At 46.2% G+C, this 27,664-nt stretch overlaps 2 protein-coding genes across 5 annotated transcripts in view; both read right to left on the bottom strand.

Annotated features, from left to right (window-relative positions):
* Positions 1-868: 868 nt before the first annotated feature.
* On the bottom strand, positions 869-22,661 carry NLE1 (notchless homolog 1). Of its 2 annotated transcripts, none has more exons than XM_063295612.1 (13): positions 22,596-22,661; positions 17,905-18,075; positions 17,139-17,356; positions 16,276-16,355; positions 16,086-16,162; positions 14,755-14,852; positions 13,303-13,495; positions 11,720-11,855; positions 9,330-9,376; positions 6,555-6,757; positions 4,027-4,186; positions 3,432-3,502; positions 869-1,578 (listed from the first exon to the last, which is right to left on the bottom strand). In XM_063295612.1, the coding sequence occupies exons 1-13, from the start codon at positions 22,653-22,655 to the stop codon at positions 1,566-1,568; spliced, it is 1,527 nt and encodes a 508-aa protein (XP_063151682.1). In that variant the 5' UTR covers positions 22,656-22,661; the 3' UTR covers positions 869-1,565. The 2 variants fall into 2 exon arrangements, with proteins under 2 accessions (XP_063151682.1, XP_063151692.1); XM_063295622.1 differs by lacking the exon at positions 22,596-22,661 and adding an exon at positions 19,184-19,199.
* A 3,264-nt stretch (positions 22,662-25,925) lies between these two features.
* AKAP10 (A-kinase anchoring protein 10) overlaps positions 25,926-27,664 on the bottom strand; it is a 39,901-nt gene continuing 38,162 nt past the window's right edge. For 2 of the 3 annotated variants that reach the window (XM_063295588.1, XM_063295600.1), the window contains one exon: positions 25,926-27,417. In XM_063295588.1, the coding sequence (XP_063151658.1) occupies positions 27,412-27,417 (6 nt within the window). In that variant the 3' untranslated portion in view covers positions 25,926-27,411. The remainder of the gene's footprint in view (positions 27,418-27,664) is intronic. The other variant, XR_010067351.1, reaches the window with a different exon arrangement.

Raw genomic sequence — 27,664 nt, 5'->3', positions numbered from 1 at the left:
ATATCCAACACAGCTTTCCTCACCATGGTGCTGAGACTGCTGAGGGCAATTGCGCAGAAAAAGACATCGCCTGTACATCTTTTTTCCTTAGAATCCTAATGTGAGAGACATCTCTGGGGTGGGAAAGAAACAGGGTATCTCCAAGCATTTATAACAGCGAGTGGATTTTTTTTTCCAGGTCAGTTTTATTTGGGAAAAGGACTGTACCAGCTCTTCTGCCTTGCATTCTGGGGAAAAGAAGTTCAAATAACTCATGATTATCTTCTGGCACAGGTAGTCCTCGTTTAACGACCACTCATTCAGCAACTGTTCAAACTTATGATGGTGCCGAATGACTGGTCCTTACGACTGGTCCTCATACTTATTTATTTTTTATTTATTATCATTCAAATTTTGTTACCGCCCACCTCCCCCAAAAGAGGGACTCTGGGTGGCATCCACACAGTCACATGACCACGATTCAGGCCCTTGGTGGCCAGCCCGCATTTCCAACCTTTGCAGCATCTCAGTCATGTGATCACAATTTGGGCGCTTGGCAACCAGCTCGCACTTACGACGGTCGCAACATCCCGCGGTCACGTGATCACAATTTCTTACCTTCCCTGCTGGCTTCTCAGAAGCAAAGTCAATGGGGAAGCCAGTAGACAGCTGGAAGTCACGATCACATGAAGTCCTTGCTAAACAACCTGCATGGTCCTTGCTTAATGACTGTGCTTGGAAATGGCATCATAAAATGGCGCAGTCCGACGACATTGTGCTTAACAACTGCGCCGCTTAACAGAGTTGCCGGTCCCAATTAGGGACATTAAGTGAGGATTACCTGTGTTTTCTATACCGCCGTAAGACATTTTGATTTAAAAACAGGAGATTTGATCTAAAAAGCTATAATTAAGAAATGTCAAGAAACATTGCAGTGCACAATAGTCCCATCGTCTAAGTAGAAGTATCGCTGGTCCAGATTTCCTGCCAGCCTCCAGCCTCCTTTGGGCTACTCCATTCCATCTTTGGGTCTTAATTTTCCAAACGCCGGTCAACATTGTGGCTACCGAGCATCTTCAGTCCTCACTGAATTTTTCCTGGTGGTTTTTGCCTTCCTATATAGATTTTTTTAATGGTCTAAGTCCCCGAGTTCAGCCAAGCACGCTGACACCTTCCTTTGGTTTCCTGAGAGCCCCAATTCTTTCTGTACTCACCCCTGAGTTTGCTGTTAGAGGGAATGACATGATTATACCCCTTTTATTGACAGAAGTTCAAAGCAAGGGAATGGTGGCTTATTCATGACCAGCATAGTTCATAACTTAGGGTGAAATGTAACCTGCTGAAGGCCTTTTGGCTTACGCTGCAGCATCCACATTGTTGGGATCCTGGATGCAAACATTTGATATAATTTTCTGGTGTTCAAACCTCGGCTAAAACTCGGAAGCTGTCTGCAAGGAGAGGACTCCCTTCTCTGGGTTCAACGGCCCTGTTCTTAAACCCCCAAATCTTCCCTAAAACAAGAGGAGGAGGAGATTGCAGTTAGGGCCCCAAGAGAATTTCAGGCAGGATCTTCTTTGGTCCTTCCATTATCGCCTCCATCTGTTGAAAAGAAAACAGAAGAAGCTTGGCATCTTAGCTTCCCTTTGAGGGGTTGAGACGGGGTTTAACCCAGCTTGCTGGAAATTGGGCCATTCTGGGCTTGCGTCCTCTCCAGAGGCCCCTGGGAAGAGGGAGGTTGTGGGGAGACTTCCTCACCCAAAACCCCATCACGGTTCCACATTCAGTACAATTTCCACCCGTAGAGGTTCCAAGTCCATTGTCTGCTCAGATCCTCCCAGCCCCAAAGGGGCCCTGCTCTGTTGGCACACCATCCTGTTACACCCTTTTCTCTATCCACTAGGGCAGCCTTTCTCAACCTTTTGACCCAAGAGGAACCCTTGAAATATTTTCCAGGCCTCGGGGAACCCCTGCACATCCAGGCTCAGATATAGGCCAGAAGTCACAAAATGATTATATTTGTTTCACGGGTAGGCCTGGAGACATGCATCAACAGTGTTCTTAAACTGAAAATAAAGAATGAAACTTCTCTCTTTAATGTGAAGCTGCCTGAATTTGAAATAATTTTTCAAATAAATCATGATCTCTCAGGGAACCCTGAGTGACCTCTTGAGGAACCGGAGGGTGCCACGGAACCCTGGTTGAGGAACCCTCCGCTGGGGAGTGGATTATGCCGAATGACTTTTTTTTAAAAAAATGAACATATTTTTTAAAAAAGGAGCTCAAGGTGGTTTACTTAGGGATCTCTTATAATTTGATCTCCAGAACCACAGCCATGTGAGGTAGGCTGGGCTGAGAGGGAGAAGAATTGGCCCAACGTCCCCCATAAGCCTCCAGGGCTGAAGGGTGGACTTGAGGCCCTCTAGGTGACCCCACTGAGGCCAGTTAATTTTTCAAGGATTTTTCCTTATTTTATTTTTTAAAGAAGTTATTAGCCACCCATCTCCAACGGACTTTTTAATTTGTGTGAGTGTCGGCGACGGTGCTCAAAACCCATGAAAATCTAGAAAAGCTACCAGCGCAGGGCCACCTGTGCCCGTTCTTTCTCCTCTCCACTGTCTTCCCATTTCTCTAACGTCATTGGCATTGGGAAGCAGCTCCTTGGGGCACGAAGCCGAACTTCCCATTCTTCACCCACAGCTGCCCTCTAACCAACGACAGGCCCCCTTCGGCCTTACAAATTTTATTTTGCTTTTTAGCTCAGGAGCTGCGCTCCGCACCAGGTTCCCACGCCACACCAAGCCACTGTGGATCGTTTGGGTGATGAATTCCTGCACTGTGCAAAGCAGCCAACTGTGGTTTAGCCGGCAAAGCCCGGTGAAGCAAACCAGGGCTTCACAGGATGCACGAGACCAATGTTAGACTTCAGGACTTCCCAGTTTGTTCTGAGTATGGCCACTGAGTCAGTCCTTCAGCCAAGCAAATGCTGTGAGGACCAAAACTGGGGCGCCTGCATCCAAGTCCCCAAGGGGTCAACTGGGTATGCTGGCATCATCTCTCCCAGGAAAACCAAGATGTAAATAATAAGAACAATCATATCATCATCCCCTCCTTTCATTTCAGCGATCTGTAGATTAGAGCAGTGTTTCTCAACCTCAGCCACTTTAAGACGGGTGGACTTCAACTCCCAGAATTCCCCAGCCAGTTGCTGGCTGGGGAATTCTGGGAGTTGAAGTCCACCCGTCTTAAAGTGGCTAAGCTTGAGAAACACTGCATTAGAGTAAAAAAACAGGAGAGACAACGACCACAGACACTAATTGGGTATTAAACCCACATATGGCTACGTGGGACATTATACCAGACACGAGAATATGTGGGATGCTCTCGGCCTCTGGTGACCCTTGAGCCTCACCAACTTGAATAAAACAAGAGAGAGAAGGGGAAGAAAAGCTTACATTCTGAGACATTTGTCCTTCCCTCCACTTGCTACCCGTTGGCCATCGGGACTCCAGTCCACTGCAAACACCTGGGAAGGGAATATCACAAAGGCAGGTCAACACCTGGGGTGAAGAGGTTGAAACAACTTTAACCTGAACAGCACCACCAAGGGGGAAAAAACAAACATGATTCTCTCGGGCATCACTGAGGGAATTTCAAGCCCATCTTGAGGACTAGAAAATCTGAATCACTTGATAGTTGCTAACTTGCCCGTCTGGAAAAACAGCCTGCTGAAACATTTAAAAGATGCAACATTATACAGTCTGCACACGCCTACCCTCACCTGTTGCTCTTTAGATCAGTGTTTCTCAACCTCAGCAACTTCAAGATGGGTGGACTTCAACTCCCAGAATTCCCTAGCCAGCATGCTTTAAGATGGGTGGACTCCTAAAAGATGCTAGCTGGGGAATTCTGGAAGGTGAAGTCCATATATCTTAAAGTTGCTGAGTTGAGTAAGACTACTCTAGATGACCACAAATCCCATAATCCTCCCAGCCAGTTTATGCTGCTGAAGGGACCCCCAAGGAAATCTCAGGTGGGGCCAGGCCGTACCTCATCAGCGTGTCCAGGCAGATCAACGGCCAGCTTCTGCGTCTTGGCGTCCCACACTTTGAGCGTGCTGTCGCTGCTCCCGCTGACCAGCAGACGGCTGTCGGCCGACCACGCAATCTGGTACACCGCTGAGACGTGTCCCCGCAGGGAGGTGAGATACCTGGTGTCAAAAAAGCCCAGTTATGGTGGGAACTCCCTGCCCCACTCATTTCCCTCTTTTCATTTTCTTATTACAATTCTGTTGGGAGTAGGGATGCATGCAACATTTTGTGGAACTCTAGAATATTCTATGGAATTCTGGAACCTTCCATGAAATTCTGGAACCTTCCGTGAAATTCTGGAACCTTCCATAGAACTCTGGAACTTTCTATAGAACTCTGGGTAATTCCATTCTTCCTCTAAATCAGCGTTTCCCAACCTTGGCAACTTCCAGGTATGTGGACTTCAACTCCCAGAATTCTCATCAATGGCTACGCTGGCTGTGGAATTCTGAGATTTGAAGTTTACACATCTGGAAATGGCCAAGGTTGGGAAACACTGCTCCAGGTGTTGCCGATCCAGCCATTTTACATAAATAAATCTTCTGGAATAGGAAGTGCTTTGGGGTGCCAAATTGTATTAAAAAAATATAGTAAATGTGAAAAAAGAAAAAAGAAAAGACAAAGAGAAAAGAAGGTAGAAAACAAAAGAAAAAAAATTGTATATCTCCATCCCAGGGGAGGTAAGTGATGCTGTGGCTGCCCTCTCCAAGTGCCTGGGGGCTGTGGGGGCCCGGATGGGGAACAACAGGCTTCAGCTGAACCCTGGTAAGAGGGAGTGGCTGTGGGTTAATAGCTCTTCTGTATCCAGGAAACTGTCATCTTTGGTTCTGGATGGGGTGGCAATGCCCCAGACAGACCCGGTGCGTAACTTGGGGGTCCTCCTGGACTCACGACTCTTTGAGCAGGTGGCAGCCGTGGCCAGGAGGGCCTTTGTGCAGCTTCATGCTGTGCGCCAGTTACGCCCTTTCCTGGATCGGGAGGCCCTCCGAACAGTCACTCATGCCCTTGTTATCTCCCATATAGACTACTGCAATGCGCTGTACATGGGGCTACCCTTGAAGAGTATCCAGAAGCTTCAGCTGGTCCAGAATGCAGCCGCGCGGGCCATTTTTGGTGCCCCTAGAAGGGTGCACGTAACATCTTTGCTTCGCAAGCTGCACTGGATACCAGTTTGCTTCCGGGTCCAACTCAAGGTGTTGGTTATCACCTATAAAGCCCTACGTGGCATGAGGCCAGGCTACCTGAGGGACCGCCTCTTCCCCGTATCATCAGCCCGTCCCTCCCAGACATCCAGAGAGGGCATGCTGCGGACCCCGTCTGCAAGAGAATTCCGCCTGGTGGGGTCCAGGAGGCGGGCCTTCTCTGCAGTAGCTCTTGCCCTCTGGAACATCTTGCCCCCGGAGGTGAGATTAGCCCCATCGCTCCTGGCCTTCTGGAGGGAATTGAAGACCTGGCTCTGCCATTGGGTTTGGGGCAGGGAGGAGAATAATCGTATTTGGGGCTTGCTGGTGCCTTGAAGTGCCCTCCTATACAATGACTGAATGAGACCACAGCCATCTGGATTCTATTATATTTGGTAGCTTTGTGAAATTGTTTTATAGTATGTTTTATATTGAAATTTTATTATATATTTATTGTTTTATATTGTAAACTGCCCAGAGTCCCTCCACTCGGAGATGGGCAGTGACAAATTTGATAAATAAAATAAATAAATAAAAAACAGAAAAAATGGATGAATATATATATACATACACACACACTGTAAATATAAATATGGATATTAATATATGAAATTTACATGAGACTTATTTCTTTGGCATGAAGCACCAGTTTTGTATTCTCTGGTTTGATCCTTGGCCAGTCTACGTACAAGTAGTCCTCGCTTAATGACCATTTGTTTAGTAACGGTTCAGACTTACGACGATGCTGGAAAAAACAACTTGTGATTGCTCCTCACACTTATGACCATCGCAGTGTTCCCCACAGTCACATGATCACAATTTGGGCGCCTGGCAACTGGTTTGCATTTATGATTGTCGCAGCGTCCTGTGGTCACATGATCGCCATTTTTGACCTTTCTGCTGGTTTCTGGCAAGCAAAATCAATGGGGAACACTTGATTCACTTAATGACCATGTGTTTCACTGAAAGACCACCACAAAAAGGTCATAAAATTGGGTCAGATTTGCTTAATGACTGCTTTGCTTAGCAACTGGAATCCATCTCTATTGCGGCCGTTAAGCGAGGACTACCTGTAGAAGATTTGGGTGGGAGGCAATGGCAAAGATTTTTCTTTCCTGAAATCCCAACTAAGAAGGTGCAAAACAGCCATTCCCGCACTAAACACGTAGAACTACTTCCTGTTCCAGAAATGTCCTCCAGAAAACCATGACATCAACCTCACAACAGCTGGATTGACGTGGTCCAGAGAAAGGAAGGAATGTTCCGCAGATCCCCAGAACATTCCAGAAGAAAATATTCCACATACTTCCCGGTCTTTCCATCCCAGAGCTTGATCGACTTGTCGAAGGATGCGCTGGCGATGATGCGGGTGTCCGGCGAAAAGAGAACTTGATTTATCAGGGCTTGATGGCCGGTCATTCTACTCAATGGCTTCTTATCTTCTGCAGGAAGCCACAGAAACAAGGTGAAGTCATCTGATCCAGAGACCAGCCTTTCTGGTCCTTGGCCCTAAGGAAGAAGAGAGAGACAAAATGTGCCTTCAGCATGAAAAACATGGGTTCTGGAATAGCCTTGCATTTGGGTACTTATAAGCACAGTGCACAACTTGACCCTTTGGAACTCACTGCCACAATATGTAGCAAAGAGGCCAGTTGTTTCCAGACTAAATCCAAAGGATTCCATTAAGACAGCTGGAAAGGGGTACGCTTTGGGGTAGGAGACACGATGGAAGACGCCTTCTCATAGACACATCTTACTAGCTGCTGCAAGCATTTTACAATCCCACCTTTGGATTGCAGCTCAGGGCAAAAGGCCTTTCCAATTTATTTTGCTTGTCTGACTTCGGGAATCAGAAGATGTTTTGAAATTAGGTTACGTAAGATGAAAAAAGAAAGCTCTGTGACATTTTTCAATGCAGAATTTTCAGTGTAATAGAATTTATGCTTGGAGTAAACTCACCGACTGCACCCCTGGGTAGAACGTCAGGGCACAAATAAAAGAAATAAGTTAAGTTGGGCAGCAAGATTATGTTGCTAGCCTTCCCCAAGCTGACGTCATCCAAATGTTTTGGATTACAGCCCCCATCACCCCAGCCAGCAGTCACATTGGCTGAGGATGATAGATGCTGTGTTTGAACACATCTGGAGGTCCATTTCAGTAATCTAGAAAATTGAGTCAACCCAATGAAAAAACCTGAGAAGGCTGAGCGAAGGAAGATGGATGCTTCAGAACTGTGGTGTTGGAGGAAAATCCTGAGAGTGCCTTGGACTGCAAGAAGATCCAACCAGTCCATCCTCCAGGAAATAAAGCCAGACTGCTCCCTTGAGGGAATGATATTAAAGGCAAAACTGAAATACTTTGGCCACATCATGAGAAGACAGGACACCCTGGAGAAGATGCTGATGCTGGGGAGAGTGGAGGGCAAAAGGAAGAGGGGCCGACCAAGGGCAAGGTGGATGGATGACATTCTAGAGGTGACGGGCTCGTCCCTGAGGGAGCTGGGGGTGTTGACGACCGACAGGAAGCTCTGGCGTGGGCTGGTCCATGACGTCACGAGGAGTCGGAAGCGACTGAACGAATAAACAACAACAATGAAGAAACCTAAAGGGGGTAACGCAATTCAAGAATGAGATGATGCATACCGGGCCACTGGCTATTCCAAATGGAGATTGGTAGCAAAATGCTGTGTGGAATATTCTTATTCAAAGATGTTCCCAGCCAGGTAGCCAGGCCTAAAATCGAAAGTACTCCATTGCTGGTTTTCCCTCCAACGTATAATACTTTATGGCTACTAAAGAGCCTTATGTTGTGTCCCACCCTCTGCCCAATGTTTTTTTTTTCCTAAAGAAATTTGTAGCCTCTTTGCCAAGTTTCAGCCTCTTAATGCCACCTTTTGTGTAGATGGTACACATTTTGCCTACACATAAACCTCTACATGAGAGCCATTTTGGGGCTGTGGCTAAGGCATCAGGCTAGAAACAGGGAGAGCTGAGTTCAAATTCTGCCTTAGGAAGAAAGCCAGCTGGGTGACCTTGGGCCGGTCACTCTCTCTCAGCCCTAGGAAGGAGGCAATGGCAAACCACTTCTGAAAAACCTTGCCAAGAAAACTGCAGGGATTTGCCCAGGCAGTTGCCAGGAGTCAAAAACTGACTTGAAGGCACAATAAATTAAAAAAAAAAAAGGCACAAAAAATGAGTTTGCCACTATGGCCTCTTTGACGATCAGAGAAACAGTGGAACCTCCACATGCAGTAACAGTCTACAGCAGGTGCCCGGTTTAAGAACGTCCCGGTTTACGGACGACTCCTAGTTAAGAACGGACTGCCATAAAGACTATTATATTAAAAATTCCAGTTAAGTACAATGTTTTGGGTTAAATACACAATACTGCTTTGTGTATTATTGTGTTTAAGATGTTTTAGTGTATTTAGAAGTGTTTCTTGAGTGGTTTTTATGCACAGAAAGGTAAAATATATACTACATACTAAGACAAACATTTGACTAACTGATGCTAAATAACTGTTCCGACTTACGTACAAATTCGACTTAAGGACGGACTTAGGAACGGGACTCGTTCTTAAACCGGGGACCCGCTGTGTCTCTGGACAGCAGATGCTGCTGCTTACCAGCACAGGATCTTCAATATCTGCTTATGAGCTTTCTGGAAGCTTCCAACTAGCCAGCACTGAAAACAGGATGCTGAACGATCCTTCTGGGCCCACAATGCAAATCTAGCACTGTATTTTAACTTAGAGGTGTAGCTTCCGTTTTCCAAAGCCAGACACTCAGATTTTTCAATTTAATCCTTATCTAATACACTGAAGCACACGATTCTCTATTGTTCTTAAGCTCTAACCAAACAGCGTGAATTCCCGCCTGCATGCTTTCCGTCTCGTTCAGTCCAATCCACTCTCCAATTTGGATTCATGATCTTAAATTTAATTTGAACTGCACCCTTCTTTGTAGCCTTCAGGGAAAAAAAAACCCAATTTTTGAAGACCCTTCCACCTTCATTGCCCAATGACCAATTGCAACTCGCCCTAGGCAACCAACTTTAAAAAAAAAAATCCTGGGAGACTTACCCTGACTTGGTTGTACCTCAGCAAGGCGTTTTGCTTTATTTCTGCCACTGCAAGAAAAGCAAAGCAAAGTGAGGCATGGAAGGAAACGACAGAGAGGGTGGAATCGGATGCATGGCCATTACAGGTAGTCCTCACTTAATGACAGCAATTGGGACCGGATGCGGTCATAAAGTGTGATGTTACATGACTGTGTCGCTTAGTGACAGAAGTCCCGGCACTCCCTGTTGCCATCGTTAAACAAGGACCTCCTTGCAACTTCCTGCTGGCTTCCCCACTGACTCTGCTTGTGGGAAGCCGGCAGGGAAGGACGCAAATAGCGATCACGTGACTGCGGGACACTGCAACCGTCGCAAGTGTGAGCTGGTTGCTGGGCACCACAATCACGATCACGTGGACACAGGGGATGCTGCAGGGGCCACAACTTCGAGGACTGGTTGTAAGCCCCCCTTGTTCAGCACCGTTGTAACTTCAGATGGTCGCTGAACGAGCGGTCGTAACACGAGGACCACCTGAACTGTGAGCAGAACAGCAGAAGGACTGGAGAGAGCCTACTTCACTGAAAACTCTGCCCCAAGGATTTCTGCAATGTCTACGATCCTTGGCTTATTCTGCATAAAATGTTCTGTTCGTTAAACGTGGTGCACACAAAATCGCTGGAGCTGGGGGTGCCCACGTCCTTTAAACTCTGCCTGCCAATTGTATGACTTTTGCTGTGTGGTTTGGTGCAGTTTATTTTTTACTCTTATTCATATTATTTATTACTGTAATTTTATATTGTCTATTTTATTCACTGTATGATTGTTGTTTTAATTAATTACTGTAAACCGCCCAGAGTCCCCCGAAGGGAGATGGGCAGGGACAAATTTGATGGATGGATGGAGAGAGAGAGAGAGAGAGAGAAAAAGGAAGGAAGGAAGGAAGGAAGGAAGGAAGGAAGGAAGGAAGGAAGGAAGGAAGGAAGGAAGAAAAAGAAAGAAAGAAAGAAAGAAAGAAAGAAAGAAAGAAAGAAAGAAAGAAAGAAAGAAAGAAAGAAAGAAAGAAAGAAAGAGACTTACTCTCCAAAAAAGCCGAATAGGAATGCAATCCAAGTTTACTTTCCAGGAAAGGGTGAACTTTAGAATTTTGGTGGCATGGCCACCCTCTTACTATCTTTCTGGCACCCATTTAAAGCTTTTTGACCGGCTTTTAGCACTTTCTGGTCTTTTACTGCTACTGCAGGCTGATGCCAATTTCAGCCACTGCTTATTTTTAACTCCCTCCCTGCCTCATTGTCACTGCTCTGTCGTCTTGCATTGGACGTTTTCTGTTGGTACGTTATGCGGTAGAATGGGCAACGGGGTCAATTTAAAATGCCAAAAATGCCCGCCAGGCAATAAGTCACCAATTAAATGCAGCAGGCCTTACCCTTGAGCAACCACGTAAAGTACGGCTTCATAATTTTGCAGACAAGCACTGAAGAAACACAGGACATATTTCTGGGCCATTGACAAGCCCACTTTCCCCCACTGGGTACCTTCCAAAGGATGGGCTACAAAATCCCCCCAATCCACAATGGCTGTGGTTAATGGGAACTGTAGTCCGACAGATCTGAATGACTTTAGATGAAAGGGAGAGGCAAACTCGCTTGGGGTGTTTTTATAAAATCTAGTTTTTATAGAAATGTTCAATATAAGCTGATTAAACAGAACAGCCCTCCATAAAGTCTTTTTCACCCCAGCAACTCCTTTGCAGCAAGAGACAGGCAGGCGTTGTTTACATAATTTTCTGGACTGACAAGAAAAGGCCAGAAGCTTAAAAATAACAACGAGGCTGCAGAAGAAACAGCCGGAATTCTCGGTTTAGAAATGAAGATGAAAAAGCAAAAATGGATTGATTAGAGAAAAACAATTTGGCTGGATTTGTTTCCATGTGGAAACCGCTTTTGGACTTTTGGCTTGTATCTGAAAAAAAAACCCCGAAGTTTTGATTTTGGGTTTTGATGACTAGGTTGTTATAGTTTATATAAGTAAGGTTGATTATTTGTATTTTAATGACTATTTATTCTTGTTTTGTTGTAAACTGCCCAGCATCGCTCTTTGAGTGAGATGGGCGGTGACTAAATTTGAAATATAAATAGATAAATAAACAAATAATGGTTAGCATTAGAGTAAGAGGTTAATTATGTGTTTGTATCTGTGCTGGAGAAAGTCGGACGTTATTCTTTCTGTATTTCTTCCTAATTATTTCTGCCTTTTTTAGTTTGCCTTTTTTCTTTTAGTCTCTCTTCCATCCTTTCTATCTTTTGTATTTTATTTATACTTTGAAACTTTAATAAGGTCTTTTTTTAAAAAAAAGAAAGAAAGAAAGAAAAAGCAGGGACTAGGGAATCCCAAAGGCCCAGATGTTCTTACGTGATCCGCTCACTTCCTGGGGGTTGACAGAAGCCTTGGCCGGTGCAAACGCCCCCGTCCGGAGAACATAATCAGTGCTGAGCGCCATGGTGTTTACCCAGTGGGCGTGGCCCTGCAACGTGCGGCACAGGATGCCCTGAGAGGGACCAAAAGCATCAGTCACTTTCATTTATTCTTCATGGGGAGAGACCTCTTCCCACCGAAAAAGTGCTAAGCCTGCTCGACCCACCACTCCGAATGTTGTTGGCTCCTGAACCTACCAGGCAGTGAAGCCAGGAAGCATGACCGTCCTAAGTGGCAATCGGTCACTGCCCTGTGGTGCCCGTGGGGTATGTGTGTGTGTGTGTCTTAAACCTCAAGACAGCGACTGTAAGCTGTGCAATCAGAGTCACACCCTTTTGAAGCTGCGCAATGCATGCATCGCAACCCATGTTAAAAAGGACCAAGGCTTTGATTGCGCCGTCAGGACCTTCTCCACATCACGCCCCAACAGACACTTCTGTCCCCACCAACTAAGACTGTTGGGAAATTAAAAAAAAAACTGATTTCATGTAAAAACATAACAATTGACATTTATTTCAAGGCCTCTGTTCTTAGTTTGTAGGACTGTGTGTAAAATATCCCACAACCTAACTGTTTAACTATTAAAGAAACAGCTGCACACTTTAAAAAAGGAAACTTACAGGTAGTCCTCGACTTACGACCACATTGGGACTGGAACTTCCATTGCTAAGCTAGGTGGTCATTGAATCACGCCCGATTTTATGACGGTTTTTGCTGCAGTCGGTAAGTGAATCTGGCTCTCCCCATTGACTTTGCCTGTCAGAAGCTGGCTGGGAAGGTCGCAAAAGATCATGTGACTCCAGAATGCTGCCAACTGTCGTAAATGCAAGCAGTTGCCGAGCTCCTGAAGTTTGATCACATGGCTTGCAGGGACGCTGCAACGGTCATAACTGTGAGGACTGATCACAAGTCACTTTTCCCAGTGCTGTCATAACTCCGAACGGTCACTGAAGGAATGGTTCTAAGTCGAGGCTTACCTGTAGTGTATTATATTCTAGTGTTTCTCAACCTTGGGAAAATTAAGATGTGTGGACTTCCCATCTGTGGACTTCAACTCCCAGAATTCCCCAGCCAGCATGCAAGTCCACGCATCTTAAAGTTCCCAAGGATGCGAAACTGTTCTAGAAGTATACAGTGAGAAAGAAAAGAAAAATTCCTATACTAAATTACCTAGAGGGGAAAAATATACCCCAAAGCCCTTAAAAATGGGGGGAAAGGAAGGAAGGAAGGAAGGAAGGCAGACCTCAAGGAACTGGAGTTCATACCTGGGATTCAACCACGGTGTCTTAACCAGGTTTTATGAACCCTGCCTCTATTGGTTGGGTTTACCCAGCATGAAACGATTAATCCCGGTTTACAAACTGCAGTGGCTGAGCCACACAACTATCAAGGCCAAACCAAACGACCCAGATGAGGACGATGTGCAGATGTGGGGAAAGGGAAAAAGGTGCCGACTTATTTTTCGTTCTATTTATTAGACTTCTATGCTGCCCAATTCCCCACGACTCTGGCCGACTTACATCTTGGGCCCGCCAGACTTTGATGGTCCGATCCTGTGAGGAGGAGTACAACAAGCCGTCGCCTCCCCACCGGAGGCAGGTGACCGACTGGGTGTGGCTGGTCAGGATTTTGTCACAGCGGCCCGCCACCGTGTCCCAGATGCGAATGCTGCCATCTTTAGAAGAACTGGCTAAGTAGCGACACTCGGGGTTCCTGAAGAGGGATTGAGAGAGATTGAGAGAGAGGGAGGGAGAGGATGTGAAATTTGCCCTAAAAATAAAAAGGGAATGAAAATCAGCTCAACGCTCAGTAACCCAACCCACTCCATTCTATCAGGAGAAAAGACGGTGGGCCTGGCTGTCATCTTGACTTTTCTGACCCCCCCTGCCCCACATGGATGCCCCTAAGAGCTGCCAGGCCCTAGATAAATCAGGGAATTGACACCAAATGCTCAAGTTACCGTTGTGTTTAACTCAGCGCTTCCCAACCTTTTTCCTTCATTACCCAAAACTGCTTATCAGAAAGTCCTTTTTACCCAATGCAGTTAAAACACTTTAAGTCAGTGTAATGGCATTGTGTGTTGTTATTTGTGTGTTATTAGTGGGTTTGTTTGTTGTGTATTACCCAAAGAAAAACCACTTTTATCCAATTTGGGGTAATTGGCCCAGGGTTCGGAAGCACTGGTCTAAATTATTTATCCCTCAATTTCTGCTAATTTTGCCTTCCCCGTTTTCTCTCTCTTATTTCTTTTGAAGCACACCATGGTAATTTGAAAACGAACACGCTGTGGCATCCGGATTGTTAGCACCAAGTCAAAATGGCCTACCTTGCAGCGGGGCTGGTTGCATTTAAAAGGGGTAGAGCCTATGGGTTCCAGCTCAGGGCCTTTTAAGTAACGAATATTTCTAAGCAGCTTTTCCAAAATTTCCCAAATTTACAACAGCAACTACAATAGAGACTGGCTTGCAGTCCACACGGGTTGTTGTGCAGTTTGTCCAAGGGTTTAACTTAGCAAAAGACACAAACTTACCCCTGAGGTCTGCCAACCTGTCAACTGGGCTTTATTCACACCCGGGTTAAATTCCCTGTTTAGATTTCCTTCCTGATTGAAGGTGCATTAAAAGCCTTGCCATAAAATAAAATAAAATAATGAAATATAAAACATAAAATAAAGTAAAATAAGCAAGCAAGCAAGCAAATCACAGCTAACACAATGCTTTTGATTGTGTGGAGGGGCAGCAAGAACGTCAGCTTGCATGGCTGCGGCCTCCATCTTGACTTTTTTGACCAACCCTGCAGACACCCTTGGGGTGCGGCCCTGCTGACCACAGGGCTGTTTCCTTCCTGCATCGTAGGTAGAAAGGCAGATGAAAACGACACCAATTGTAGAAGAGGAATAACGGCATGGCTGCACTTTAAGCTCTCCCAGCCCAGAGGAGCAGAGCTGGGGAAGGCGGGGTGGAGTGACTTACAAATGCAGAGGTTCCCAGCAGAGTGAGGTGATCCACTTGGAGTGCCCCACCAGGATGCGGCCAATCTGGGTCCCCGTGCTTGGATCCCAGAGCAGTATCTGCAGAGAAGGTACATGGGAGAGGCTAACACAGTGCTTCTCAACCTTGGCAACTTTAAGACCTGCGGACTTCAACTCCCAGAATTCCCCAGCCAGCATGCTGTGCTAACAGCTCATTGGGCAGCTAATTGACTGCTGGCTGGGCTACAAGAAATTTCCCAATCCATGCCAAAAATACCGAGGATATGGCACACACCTAGCTGTTTTTCAGACCTTTCGACTTGCCAAGGCTCTGGAAACATTCACAGAGGGGCCATATGACCCCCAGCCCTCCCCCTCCCCCAAACTCACAGTTCCTAGGATTCTTCAGGGGAGAGAAGCCAGGATGAGGGGGTTCACTCCCTGACTTCCAAAATTATCGACAGAAAACGGTTGCAATTTACAAGAGACGCTGAACCTCACTTACATCCCCCTGAATGGGATCTCATCTTTAAATCATTTTCATGAGGAGGGGGGGATTATTTATATTTAGAAATAAAATCAACTATAATTTGAACATTTTATAAACCAATTATAATTTAAACATTGTTACAGGTACTCCTCACTTATCAACCATTTGTTTAGTGACTAGAGTTATCATGGTGCTGAAAAACCGACTTATGACCATTCCTTGCATTTACGACCTTCGCAGCGTCCCATGGTGGCATGATCGCCATTTTCGACCTCCTCAGCTGGATTCCAATAAGCAAAATCAATAGGGAACTGTGTGATTTGTTTAACAACCATGTGGTTCACTTAACAGCCATGTGATTTGCTTAATGACTGTGATTCACTTAACGACACCGCAAGAATGGTTGTAAAATCAGGTCCAGATTTGCTTAATGACTGCATCGCTTCGCAACCTAAATTCTGGTCCCAATTGTGGTCGTTAAGTGACGACTGCCTGTATTTTTGTTTTATTTTAACATAGGCTATAAAAACTGAGCAATTTTTTTTTTGCTCCCTGTAAAAACTGCTGAACAGTTAATCTGGTACGTAGCCAGTTCTCCCACCCTGAGCCTTCCGAATGTGTCACACTCCTGCTCCCATTATCCCTAGCCATTCCCTACCCATTCAAGATGTGACTTTGGAGCTGGCTTGAAAGGGGTATGTGTCTCCATCCAGCTTTCAAACACTGCACGTTCCTCTAGTCCTCATGAACCTCAATGTTTGCAAGCAGAGCTGTGCCCCACTGGGGGAGATGGCACAGAGCCCGGCTCATGGGAACGAAACAAAGCTGAAGCGGGTCCTCACCTGCCCATTCTTGCACCCGGAGGCCAGTTTCCGGCCGTCGGGCGACCAAGCAATGCTCAGCACCCAGTGGCGGTGACCTGTGAAGGTACGAAAGAGGGAGAGTGGCTGAAGAAAGTCCACCAGACCGTCACCCCAACAGCTCCCAGCATGCCTCTGCTGGGCAGCCTCCCTTCCCCATGTTGAGACTCACCCTTGGCTGTAAAGTGGGGTGTTTCCGTGTTCAGGTCCCAGAAGCGCACGGTGGTGTCCCCAGACCCACTGGCCAGGTACCTGGGGAGACAAATGCTCAGGCTTTGACAGAGCCAAGGTATGGCAGTGACTGGGGGCCTCCACGGGTCAAAAAAGTCACGATGGCAACTGTGCCCATGTGACCGAAGCCCTTGGGTCAGCCCCCCCTTTAAAGAAACTTAATTAAATTTCAAAATATAAGTAAAACATATAAGAATAGAAAGTTATTGACACAGCCACAGAAACCTGGTTGAGAAACCCTGAGTTAAATGAACTGACCAGAACAAACAGAAGAGATCCAGACACAGAAACCATGCTCCAGATCAGGCGTTCTCAACAGAGTTCCGTGGTACCCTCAGGGTTCCCTGGGAGATTGCGATTTACTTAAAAAATTATTGCAAATTCAGGCAACTTCACATTAAAGAGGAAAGCTTCATTCTTTATTTTCAGTTTAAGAACGCCGTTAATGCATCTAGACAGGCTTACCCATGAAACGAATGGAATAATTTGGTAACTCCTGGCCTGTATTGGAGCCTGGATGTGAAGGGCTTCCCCAAGGTCTGGAAAATATTTCAAGGGCTCCTCCAGGGTCAAAAGGTTGAGCAAGGCTGCTGTGGATCATCCCTAGAGGCCAGCTGAACCCTGATACTGATTCTTGCAAGTTCTAATAAAGCCACCCATAACTTATTCCTCTTCCAAGGTTCTATAGACCATCAACCACCAGTTTTAACTAATTCTAATTTAACTAATTAAGCCGGGGAAAAAGCTTTCTGGCACCAAGCTGTCTTCCCTCCAGCACCCGATCCAAGCAGTGTCTCCCCTTACTTTCCGGTAGGGCTGAAGGCAACCGAGATAACGGCCTCGCTGTGCCCCTCCAAGGAACTGGTGCAGCGTGTCACCGCCCGCACCCGGAACACGGCCTGGGGTTGGTAGACGATCTCGACCACCCGCTCTGTCTCGAGGGCCAGTTCGGCCAGGGTCTTCTCCAGGGAGGCTACGATTTCAGAGTCCTGAACGTAGAAGGCCAAGGGGAGGGGCTCTTCCTTGGAAGGGGAAAGATGGGAAGGGAGCGTGTCAAAGTGGTATAGGCAGCCCCAGATAGCAGCAGGACCCAGAATTGCTATATATCCCAAGCTTTTGGCTTTCAGCGCTGGGCCCTGTTTCAGACACAGTCCCCCAAATGTGCAAATGCTGCGCCGGTTGGGATTGCTTTAAAGCAGCTGTGTCTTTTCAGCCCCTTCTTTATATGCGTACAAAGATCCAAGATTCAGGTCACAAGAGTCAGGCCACAGCCCCAAAACCTTCTCTGCTAATGGACAGTTTTGGCCAACGAGGGTTGAGGAACCCACAGCTGCTACTTTTCTACAAGTACCATCATCCCTGACTATCAGTCAGGTTGGATGGGAACCATGGAACTGAAGGCCAACCCAGCTAGTTGCCACAGGGTAAGAAAGGCTCATTTACACACAACAGAGACCTCCTTTTCTACCTTTCTGCACTTTTACCCCCTGGGGCCAATGGCTACTGCTTTGGGTACAGAGTAAGTCATTCACAATGGACGTCATGCGGGATGGGGCCCCCGTGGCTGTACCTTCTCTAAGAGGGTATTGCAAACCAGCTGGAGCTTTTCTGGGGTGATATCAACGGGGACGTCAAAGGGGGCCCCCAGAACCTCCCCGGCTTCATCTTTGAACTGGATCAGCAGCCGCTCCACATCCGCCTTCATTTTGAAACCGTGGGTGTTGGCTGTTTGCACTCTGGCCTGTAAATGACATGGAGAAAATCAAGGCCACTTGCGTCTTGGCACCCACCGAGCGTCTGCGACTCCCTCCAAGCTCCTTTTTTGCACCCCCTCTTACACATTAACACCCCCTTCCCCATCACAGTTGTTCATAAAAGTCTCGTTAGCCTCTCGGAGCAAAAACAGCAAGACCTCTTCTGCACTTTAACAATGAATCGACTCATTATAACATCAGCTTTCACAGATTGGATCAGAGATGTCTGCAGGGTGTGTCTGTGTGTCAAAAAAGTCAAGATGGCAGCCTTGCCTGCTTGATCAAAGCATGATGCATGGAAAAAAGGGGCACTGCTCCTATCTTGACTTCCTGGTTCCCCCCGCCCCCCAATAGATGATGCTCTGGATGAGAGATTACTCTATTGGGTGCACGAATTTTGGCAAACGTCTGTTCACACCATTGTAGAGACTAAAATTTCAGGAGCAGAATTTTGATGCCGTGGAAAAAGGGAGTCTCCAACTATCCTATGAAAAGCAGCTTAATGACAGCAGTAATATTTATTTATGTACTCATCCATCAAAGGCCACTTGATTCCAGAATGACTCAGTCCCTCCAGGCAGATTCCATGGCTGACAACAGACAAGAAATTGGATTTCCCTGCTCTTCACCAAGACATTGGCTCTCTTATTTGTTAGATTTATATTGTGCCTTTCCTTCAAGGCAGTGTACACGAAGCTCCCCCTCCTATTTTTTTCAATAACAACAACCCTGGGAAGTAGGTCCACCTGAGGGGGACTGGCTGTCAACCCCTTAGGGCAGTGTTTCTCAACCTTGTCAAATTTAAGATGGGTGGACTTTAAGTCCCAGAAGGGAATTCTGGGAGTTGAAGTCCACCCATTTTAAACTTGACAAGGTTGAGAAACATGGCCTTAGGGAGCTTCCTGAGCCAGGGGGACCGAACCTGGGTCTCCCCATTCCTGTTCCAGCACTTCATCACTAGACCACCCCAGCTCTAAGAACCAAATCAGATGCCAGAACAAGAACAACAGAAGCAATAAAGTCAATCCCACCCCGTTTTTCCCCAACCAGAGTCCAGCTTTCACAGAGGTGAACCATCCTGGGTCACAACTCTACCTGTCTCCACTCCTCCACCCAAATAGGCAGAGATATTACTGGGGAAAGGAGGTGATTGCTTTCAATCTTGTCAGCCGCCCAGAGTCCCTTGTGTGGGATGGGTGATTACTGAAACGATATAAATAATGAGCTCAACTAGCCCCAGATGTGATGACGCAGCTAGCTCAAAGCCGAAAGGACGGCTAGCGGCCGACGGTGCTGGTGGTGAACGGCGAATCCGATGTTCTAAGGATCAACACACCATCGGAACCTGGAATGTAAGATCCATGAGCAAGGGCAAACTGGATGTGGTTATTGGGGAGATGTCAAGATTAAAGATAGACATTCTGGGCGTCAGTGAACTGAAATGGCCTGGAATGGGTCACTTCACATCAGATGACCACCAGATCTACTACTGTGGACAAGAGGACCACAGAAGAAATGGAGTAGCCTTCATAATTAATAGTCAAGTGGCTAAAGCAGTGCTTGGATACAATCCAAAAAACGACAGAATGATCTCAATTCGAATTCAGGGCAAGCCATCGAACATCACAGTGATCCAAATATACGCCCCAACCACAAATGCTGAAGAAGCTGAAGTAGAGCAGTTCTATGAGGATCTGCAGCACCTACTGGACAACACGCCTAAAAGAGATGTTATTTTCATCACAGGAGACTGGAATGCTAAGGTGGGCAGTCAAATGACACCTCGAATTACAGGTAAGTATGGCCTGGGAGAACAAAACGAAGCAGGACACAGGCTGATAGAATTTTGCCAAGACAATTCACTCTGCATAACAAACACTCTCTTCCAACAACCTAAGAGACGGCTTTATACATGGACTTCCCCAGATGGACAACACCGAAATCAGATTGATTACATCCTTTGCAGCCAAAGGTGGCGGACATCTGTACAGTCGGTAAAAACAAGGCCTGGAGCTGACTGTAGTTCAGATCACGAACTTCTTCTTGCACAATTTAGGATCAGACTAAAGAGATTAGGGAAGACCCACAGATCAGCTAGATATGAGCTCACTAATATTCCTAAGGAATATGCAGTGGAGGTGAAGAATAGATTTAAGGGACTGGACTTAGTAGATAGGGTCCCGGAAGAACTCTGGACAGAAGTTGGCAGCATTGTTCAGGAGGCGGCAACAAAATACATCCCAAAGAAAGAGAAAACCAAGAAGGCAAAATGGCTGTCTGCTGAGACACTAGAAGTAGCCCAAGAAAGAAGGAAAGCAAAAGGCAACAGTGATAGGGGGAGATATGCCCAATTAAATGCAAAATTCCAGAGGTTAGCCAGAAGAGATAAGGAATTATTTTTAAACAAGCAATGCGCGGAAGTGGAAGAAGACAATAGAATAGGAAGGACAAGAGACCTCTCCCAGAAAATTAGAAACATTGGAGGTAAATTCCAGGCAAAAATGGGTATGATCAAAAACAAAGATGGCAAGGACCTAACAGAAGAAGAAGAGATCAAGAAAAGGTGGCAAGAATATACAGAAAACCTGTATAGGAAGGATAACAATATCGGGGATAGCTTTGACGGTGTGGTTGGTGAGCTAGAGCCAGACATCCTGAAGAGTGAGGTTGAGTGGGCCTTAAGAAGCATTGCTAATAACAAGGCAACAGGAGACGACGGCATCCCAGCTGAACTGTTCAAAATCTTGCAAGATGATGCTGTCAAGGTAATGCATGCTATATGCCAGCAAATTTGGAAAACACAAGAATGGCCATCAGACTGGAAAAAATCAACTTATATCCCCATACCAAAAAAGGGAAACACTAAAGAATGTTCAAACTATCGAACAGTGGCACTCATTTCACATGCCAGTAAGGTAATGCTCAAGATCCTGCAAGGTAGACTTCAGCAGTTCATGGAGCGAGAATTGCCAGATGTACAAGCTGGGTTTAGAAAAGGCAGAGGAACTAGAGACCAAATTGCCAATATCCGCTGGATAATGGAAAAAGCCAGGGAGTTTCAGAAAAACATCTATTTCTGTTTTATTGACTATTCTAAAGCCTTTGACTGTGTGCACCATAACAAATTGTGGCAAGTTCTTAGTGGTATGGGGATACCAAGTCATCTTGTATGCCTCCTGAAGAATCTGTATAACGACCAAGTAGCAACAGTAAGAACAGACCACGGAACAACAGACTGGTTTAAGATTGGGAAAGGAGTACGGCAGGGCTGTATACTCTCACCCTACCTATTCAACTTGTATGCAGAACACATCATGCGACATGCTGGCCTTGAGGAATCCAAGGCTGGAGTTAAAATCTCTGGAAGAAACATTAACAATCTCAGATATGCAGATGATACCACTTTGATGGCTGAAAGTGAAGAGGAACTGAGGAGCCTTATGATGAAGGTGAAAGAAGAAAGTGCAAAAGCTGGCTTGCAGCTAAACCTCAAAAAAACCAAGATTATGGCAACCAGCTTGATTGATAACTGGCAAATAGAGGGAGAAAATGTAGAAGCAGTGAAAGACTTTGTATTCCTAGGTGCAAAGATTACTGCAGATGCTGACTGCAGTCAGGAAATCAGAAGACGCTTAATCCTTGGAAGAAGAGCAATGACAAATCTCGATAAAATAGTTAAGAGCAGAGACATCACACTGACAACAAAGGCCCGCATAGTTAAAGCAATGGTGTTCCCTGTAGTAACATATGGCTGCGAGAGCTGGACCATAAGGAAGGCTGAGCGAAGGAAGATCGATGCTTTTGAACTGTGGTGTTGGAGGAAAATTCTGAGAGTGCCTTGGACTGCAAGAAGATCCAACCAGTCCATCCTCCAGGAAATAAAGCCAGACTGCTCACTTGAGGGAATGATATTAAAGGCAAAACTGAAATACTTTGGCCACATAATGAGAAGACAGGACACCCTGGAGAAGATGCTGATGCTGGGGAGAGTGGAAGGCAAAAGGAAGAGGGGCCGACCAAGGGCAAGATGGATGGATGATATTCTAGAGGTGACGGACTCGTCCCTGGGGGAGCTGGGGGTGTTGACGACCGACAGGAAGCTCTGGCGTGGGCTGGTCCATGAAGTCACGAAGAGTCGGAAGCGACTAAACGAATAAACAACAACATGAAAGAAACAAGGGTCCAGTGCCCTGGAGGAAATCTATCCACGTGGTCGTTGGGTGGCATAGAATCCATTTACTCTTCGTATTTTATTGTAATTTCTTTGATTGCTGTGAGCCGCCCAGAGTCGTTGAGAGTGGGGCGGCATACAAGTTTTAATAATAATAATAATAATAATAATAGTAGTAGTAGTAGTAGTAATAAGGTGTAGAGGCAATCCTGTTTCCTTGGGGCTGTTGTTCTTTCGCTCCCCCCACCCCCGGGCCCCCTGTCTCCACCGTCCCCTCCTAAGATATGGGGTGCTTTCTTACCTCCCCCCCCACTTTGCAAAAATAAACCCCCAAACCTGCAGCCGGACGCCTCTGCCCAAAGTTGCCTCCACGTGGGAAAGGAGCATCCACGTCATCACTCCGCGCCGGGCAGAGCGATGACTCGGCTGCCACCTGCTGGAGGGAGCGGGGATCTTCCGCCAAAACTCTAAACGTGGGAATGGTGCTGCGCACTAACCGCGCTGCCTGCTCTGGCCCATTTTTTTTTTTTGCAGTCCCTTGTTTTTTATCATTCACCCCCTGATCCTCCTCCTTTTTGATGAAAGCTGTGGTTTGATACTGAGGTGTGATAGCTTCCCTTCTGCTTGCAGGAATCCAGGGTGTTTCCATCCATTGATATCTATCTATCTATCTATCAATCAATCAATCAATCATCATCCATCCTTCCATCCATCCATCCTTCCTTCCTTCCATCCTTCTATCATCCATCCTTCCATATTATCCATCCATAATCCTCCTTCCTTCCACCCACCCACCCTTCCATATCATCCATCATCCTTCCATCCATATCATCCATATCATCTATCTATTCCTCCATCCCTCCATCCATATCATGCATCCCTCTCCCTCTCCTATCTTATATAGCCACCAATTTATATAGCCAAGTGACTCTGGGTGGCATACAACAATGGAAATACCAAGAACTGAACACTGAAAATTGCATTGAAAAGTGGCTTCCTTTGCTGTGGTGCCCCCTTTTTGGGAGGAAGTGATTTGCATAGCTTTTTTTGTTCTGGTTTCCCAGGGTGGCCTAACCCTGGGATTTTCTTGTGATCTCCCATCCAAGTCCTAACCAGGTCCAACTCTGTGTAGCTTTTCCAGATCAGCCAAGGTTGGCCAAGAGCTGTCACCTGTTAACGATGGTTCTTTTGAACCATCTAAGTTGGTGGCCATCAGCATATCTGTTGGCAACAAGTTCCACTGCTTAAGTATGTTGTGACAGGAGATTGATTGATGGATTATGTGCCATCAAGTCAGAGTCAACGCTTAGTGCCCACATAGATAGACCTTCTCCATGACCATCTGTCCCCAGCCTGGTCCTTCAGCTCTTCCAACAATGCCCCCATCACCACTGCAACCGAGTCCCTCCCACTTGCTGCTGGTTGTCCTTTCTTTCCACCTTTCCCAGCATCAGAGCCTCCTCCAGAGAGTTGGGTCTTCGCTGCTTGTGCCTGAAGTAGGATAATTTGAGCCTGGTCATTGGTGCCTTGAGTGAGGAGTCTGGGTTGATTTGTTCAATGATCAGTTTGTTTTGACTGTCCACGGTCTTCTCAATCATCTTCTCCAACACCAGAGTTCAAAGGCATCAATGCTCTTCCTATCCTGCTTCTTCAGGGTCCAACTTCCGCTTCCACAGAGGGTCACAGGGCTTGCACGATCCTGATCTTTGCAGGTACGTGTCAAGAGAGCCTGCCTTTTATCCGTCCTGAATTTCCCGTTGTTTACCCTCAGTGAATGCTTGAACTCTTCTTTGGAGCTCTGCTCACAACATTCCTCCTTGGGAGAGCATCCGGGCCTTGATTCCATATTGGTTTGCTTGTGGTTTGGTAATTTAATTTCATTCTGTTTTCATTAGTTGGTGAACCTTTTCTTTTATACTGTTTCTTATATACTGTTTCTTGTGTATTTTAGTTTGTAACCTGCCAAGAGTCCTTGGGGATTCAGCAGTCTATAAATGTGATTAACAAATACATAAGTAAAATTATGAAAACAGGGGGGAAATTTTTTTTCCTTTCCATGCCTGATTTTATTGATTTCTACCGTAGCATTCCTGGCAGCCTCGGTTCCAAACTTAAAAGCTCAGAGTGGCCTACTACAGGTAGTCCTCACTTAACGACAATTGGGACCAGAATTTCAGTTGTTAAGCAAAGTGGTCATTAGGCGAATCCAACCTGATTTTACGACCTTTTTGCGGCAGTCATTAAGCAAATCATGCGGTTCCCCATTGATTTTGCTTGCCAGAAGCCGGCTGGGAAGGTCAAAACTGGCATCATGTGACCATGGGATGCTGCAATGGTTGTAAATGTGAGGACTGATTGTCAGTTTTTCCAGCATCATCGTAACTCTGAACCATCGCTAAACAAATGGTCATTAAGCGAGGACTACCTGTACTCATTTTGGGGGTCCTTTCTTTTACTTTTCTAGCTCTGAAATGTCTTTTTTCCAGGTGTGGTGTCCAGAACAACACAGAGTTCTCCAAGGGTGGTCTCTTCCTAAGTTTATATAAGTTCGTTATCTTAGCAATTCTGTTTTCAGTTCTGGCCTGAACGATTCCAATTCAAATATGGAATTTTTTGTTTTTGTTTTATTTTAAAGCTCCCTGTAGCCACACTCTGGGTTGGCCTTTTCACTGAATTTTGTTCCTGGTGATTCCAAGACCTGTCACACCAGCTCAGATGCAATATATACATGAAGTTTGAACAGGCAAGGGATTGTTTTGCACATGTTTTGAACTGCATTTGACTCTCTCATCCAGTTCATTTCAACTCCTTTTTTGACTTTACTACCCCACTTTGCATATTTGAGTCAGTCGTGCCACTGAAACCCACTTCTGCCACAAACATTGATGCAAGCTAGGATGTCTAATCCAGAGACCATCTTGCAAGCTAACATACTTGCCTGCTTCCATCGTGTACTGACACACACTGACCCGTACGCCGGATGCTGACTGATCCTGTTCTTACCGTCAGCAGTATTATATTAACTTTGTAATGTAGTCCTTACACATACCAAAGAAATATATTACAAACCACCGCAAAAACGTGTGAAGTTACGCAAGTGAGAATGATGGAAAAAGGATGCTTTGTGGGAAGCTGAGGTAACCAACTGGCCCTTGGGTGGTCTTGTTTACAAGACAAAAATGTTGAAAAATCTCAAACATTAGCAATCGAGGCCTAAGCTGCGGCTTATAGAAAGAGCACTTGGCTTTGTAGCTCGGTCGGTTTAGGGTTGGCTTGCGATGTGCAGACTCAGCCAGGTGTGTTTGACACAGCACACGACAGACCCAGGTTCAATGGGAACTGGACTGCATTTCTCCCAACGGCCCAAAGGAAGGGCTAAAATCTGGTATCGTGCTTGACAGTGGAAGTGGATGGCTGGCAGGCCGCCTCTTCCTCCAATTTGGCACTTTCCTTTATTCATTTGAATTCTATGGCCGCCCATCTGAACAAATTGCATTGCATCTACCCACCACTGGCCGAGACCCCCCTCCCCTTCTTCTCCCCTTGGGAGAAGGATCACAAGCCAGAGGCTTTTAAGAGGAAGACTTAGGAGCCAAGTTCACTTTCCCGGTTAAGAAGACTGAAGCTGAAAGGATTGCAGTAGAAACAAACCACGCAGAGAAAAGCTTTATAATTTATATATAGATATATATATTTATATTTCAATCAAAACACAATTAAATATGGTTTAAGTACTTGAATACTTGGGTATCAGACAATAAGGTGGTACACAGTACCAAAAATCCTATATATAACTTGTTTTGCTTCTGGCAGACTGAGGGAACAGTGCCTCGCTCCAGCTGATTCAGCAAAATGGTGTTTGCTTAGTCCAGTGTTTCTCAACTGTGGCCACTTCAAGCTGTTTGGTCTTCAACTCCCAGAATTCCCCAGCCAGCATGGCTGGCTGGGGAATTCTGGGAGCTGAAGTCCAAACAGCTTGAAGTGGCCACGGCTGAGAAACTCTGGTTTAGTCCATTACAGTTTTCAAACTGCTGGAGACAAATCCTAACCTTTCCTACAGACGTTTTGGATTATGGGTCCTTTTTTACATATATTTTTTTGCACAAATCTAAAACAAACGCCAGTAAGAACGTAAAAAACCCTCCAAAATGAACAGAAACGTTGTTCCAACAGAAAAGGAAGCAGAAGGCTAAAAACAAATGCACAAGCATAACGGAGTGGACCTTGTTTTGAACACTTCAAACGCTCTGGTAAGATTACTCATGTGCGGCAAGCGTCAGAGATCGGAGGAAGCTTTCGGTTGGGGTGGAGAAAAAAAAGGGGGGGAAAAAAAGGCAACCAATCCCAAAATGTTGCAGAAAAGGATACGGAAGAAGGGCCAGTGCCTGAACTTGGAACAATTCGGCAAAAGACTGAATCGGGGCAGAGTCATTGTTTCAGCTTAACGCAAAGCAAAAAATAAAGGGACACACAAACGTTCATTTTTTTTTTTTCTTCATGTCTTTTCCCAGACAGCCGACGTGTTCTGCAGCGTGAAAAGGAGCCAGGTGTGGAGTCAAGCATTTTGGAAGGCAAGAGGCAGAAGGGAACCGAAGTGGAAGTTCTTTGTCAACTGAAAATTGCTTGTCCCCTACTTCCGCTCCTTCTGGTCGGGACTGGCCCAAATGGAACAGGAGCAGAGTCCAGTTATGGAATACTTCATGTACGGGCATTTCAAAACGGCTCCGGGATTTTAAGACCGCCCCGTCAACTGCGAAGCCCTCTCCGGCAGGCTAAAGGGGCCCCGTGCCTTTCTGACTGCAGAAGTTCTTTAAAAAAAAAAAAAGAAGTTTTTAAAAAATCACAGCTAGGAAACCTAAGGGGCAACATGTTACCTCCATCCCTAACCCAAGATTGTACTCCAGTTCCAAGTGACGAAGCGGAAAGATCCTTTGCAGGAGGAGATGGGGCGTTCCTTCACGGGTTAAATTTGCTCTTGAAACGGGAAGATGAGCCTTTTTCCCCACGAGGCAGGGCAAAAGACCCCAGCCGGTTGGGGTCCGTGGTGCTGCGCGTCCATCTGAGAAGGCGGCCGTGAGAAAGAGGCTTTGGGGCCGGGAGGGGTGGGGAGGATCCAGCTCCGCTTCTCTTCACAGGCAGAAGCCCCCGAAGATCATAGCTGAGAATGGGAAAAAGGGGCTGGTCAGGGAACGGGAAGGGGGTCAGGCCTGCCCTCTGCAACACCCAGCTCCCCAAGCCTTTTCTCAGTGGGCCCCTAGGGGTGAAAAGGGGAACCCCCCCCCCCACACCTTTTGCAAACTGCTATTCCAGGCAGCCAGCAAGCACCACGCTTCTCCCAACTTGAAAACCGCCTTCAAATCTCCTTACTCTGGCATTTGAGAACTCACCAAGGGATCCCCATCATG

The sequence above is a fragment of the Candoia aspera genome, chromosome 1 (assembly GCF_035149785.1).
Source record: "Candoia aspera isolate rCanAsp1 chromosome 1, rCanAsp1.hap2, whole genome shotgun sequence".
Lineage (NCBI taxonomy): Eukaryota > Metazoa > Chordata > Lepidosauria > Squamata > Boidae > Candoia > Candoia aspera.
Note: the sequence above shows the minus strand (reverse complement) of the source record. Positions and strands in the feature narration are given on the sequence as shown.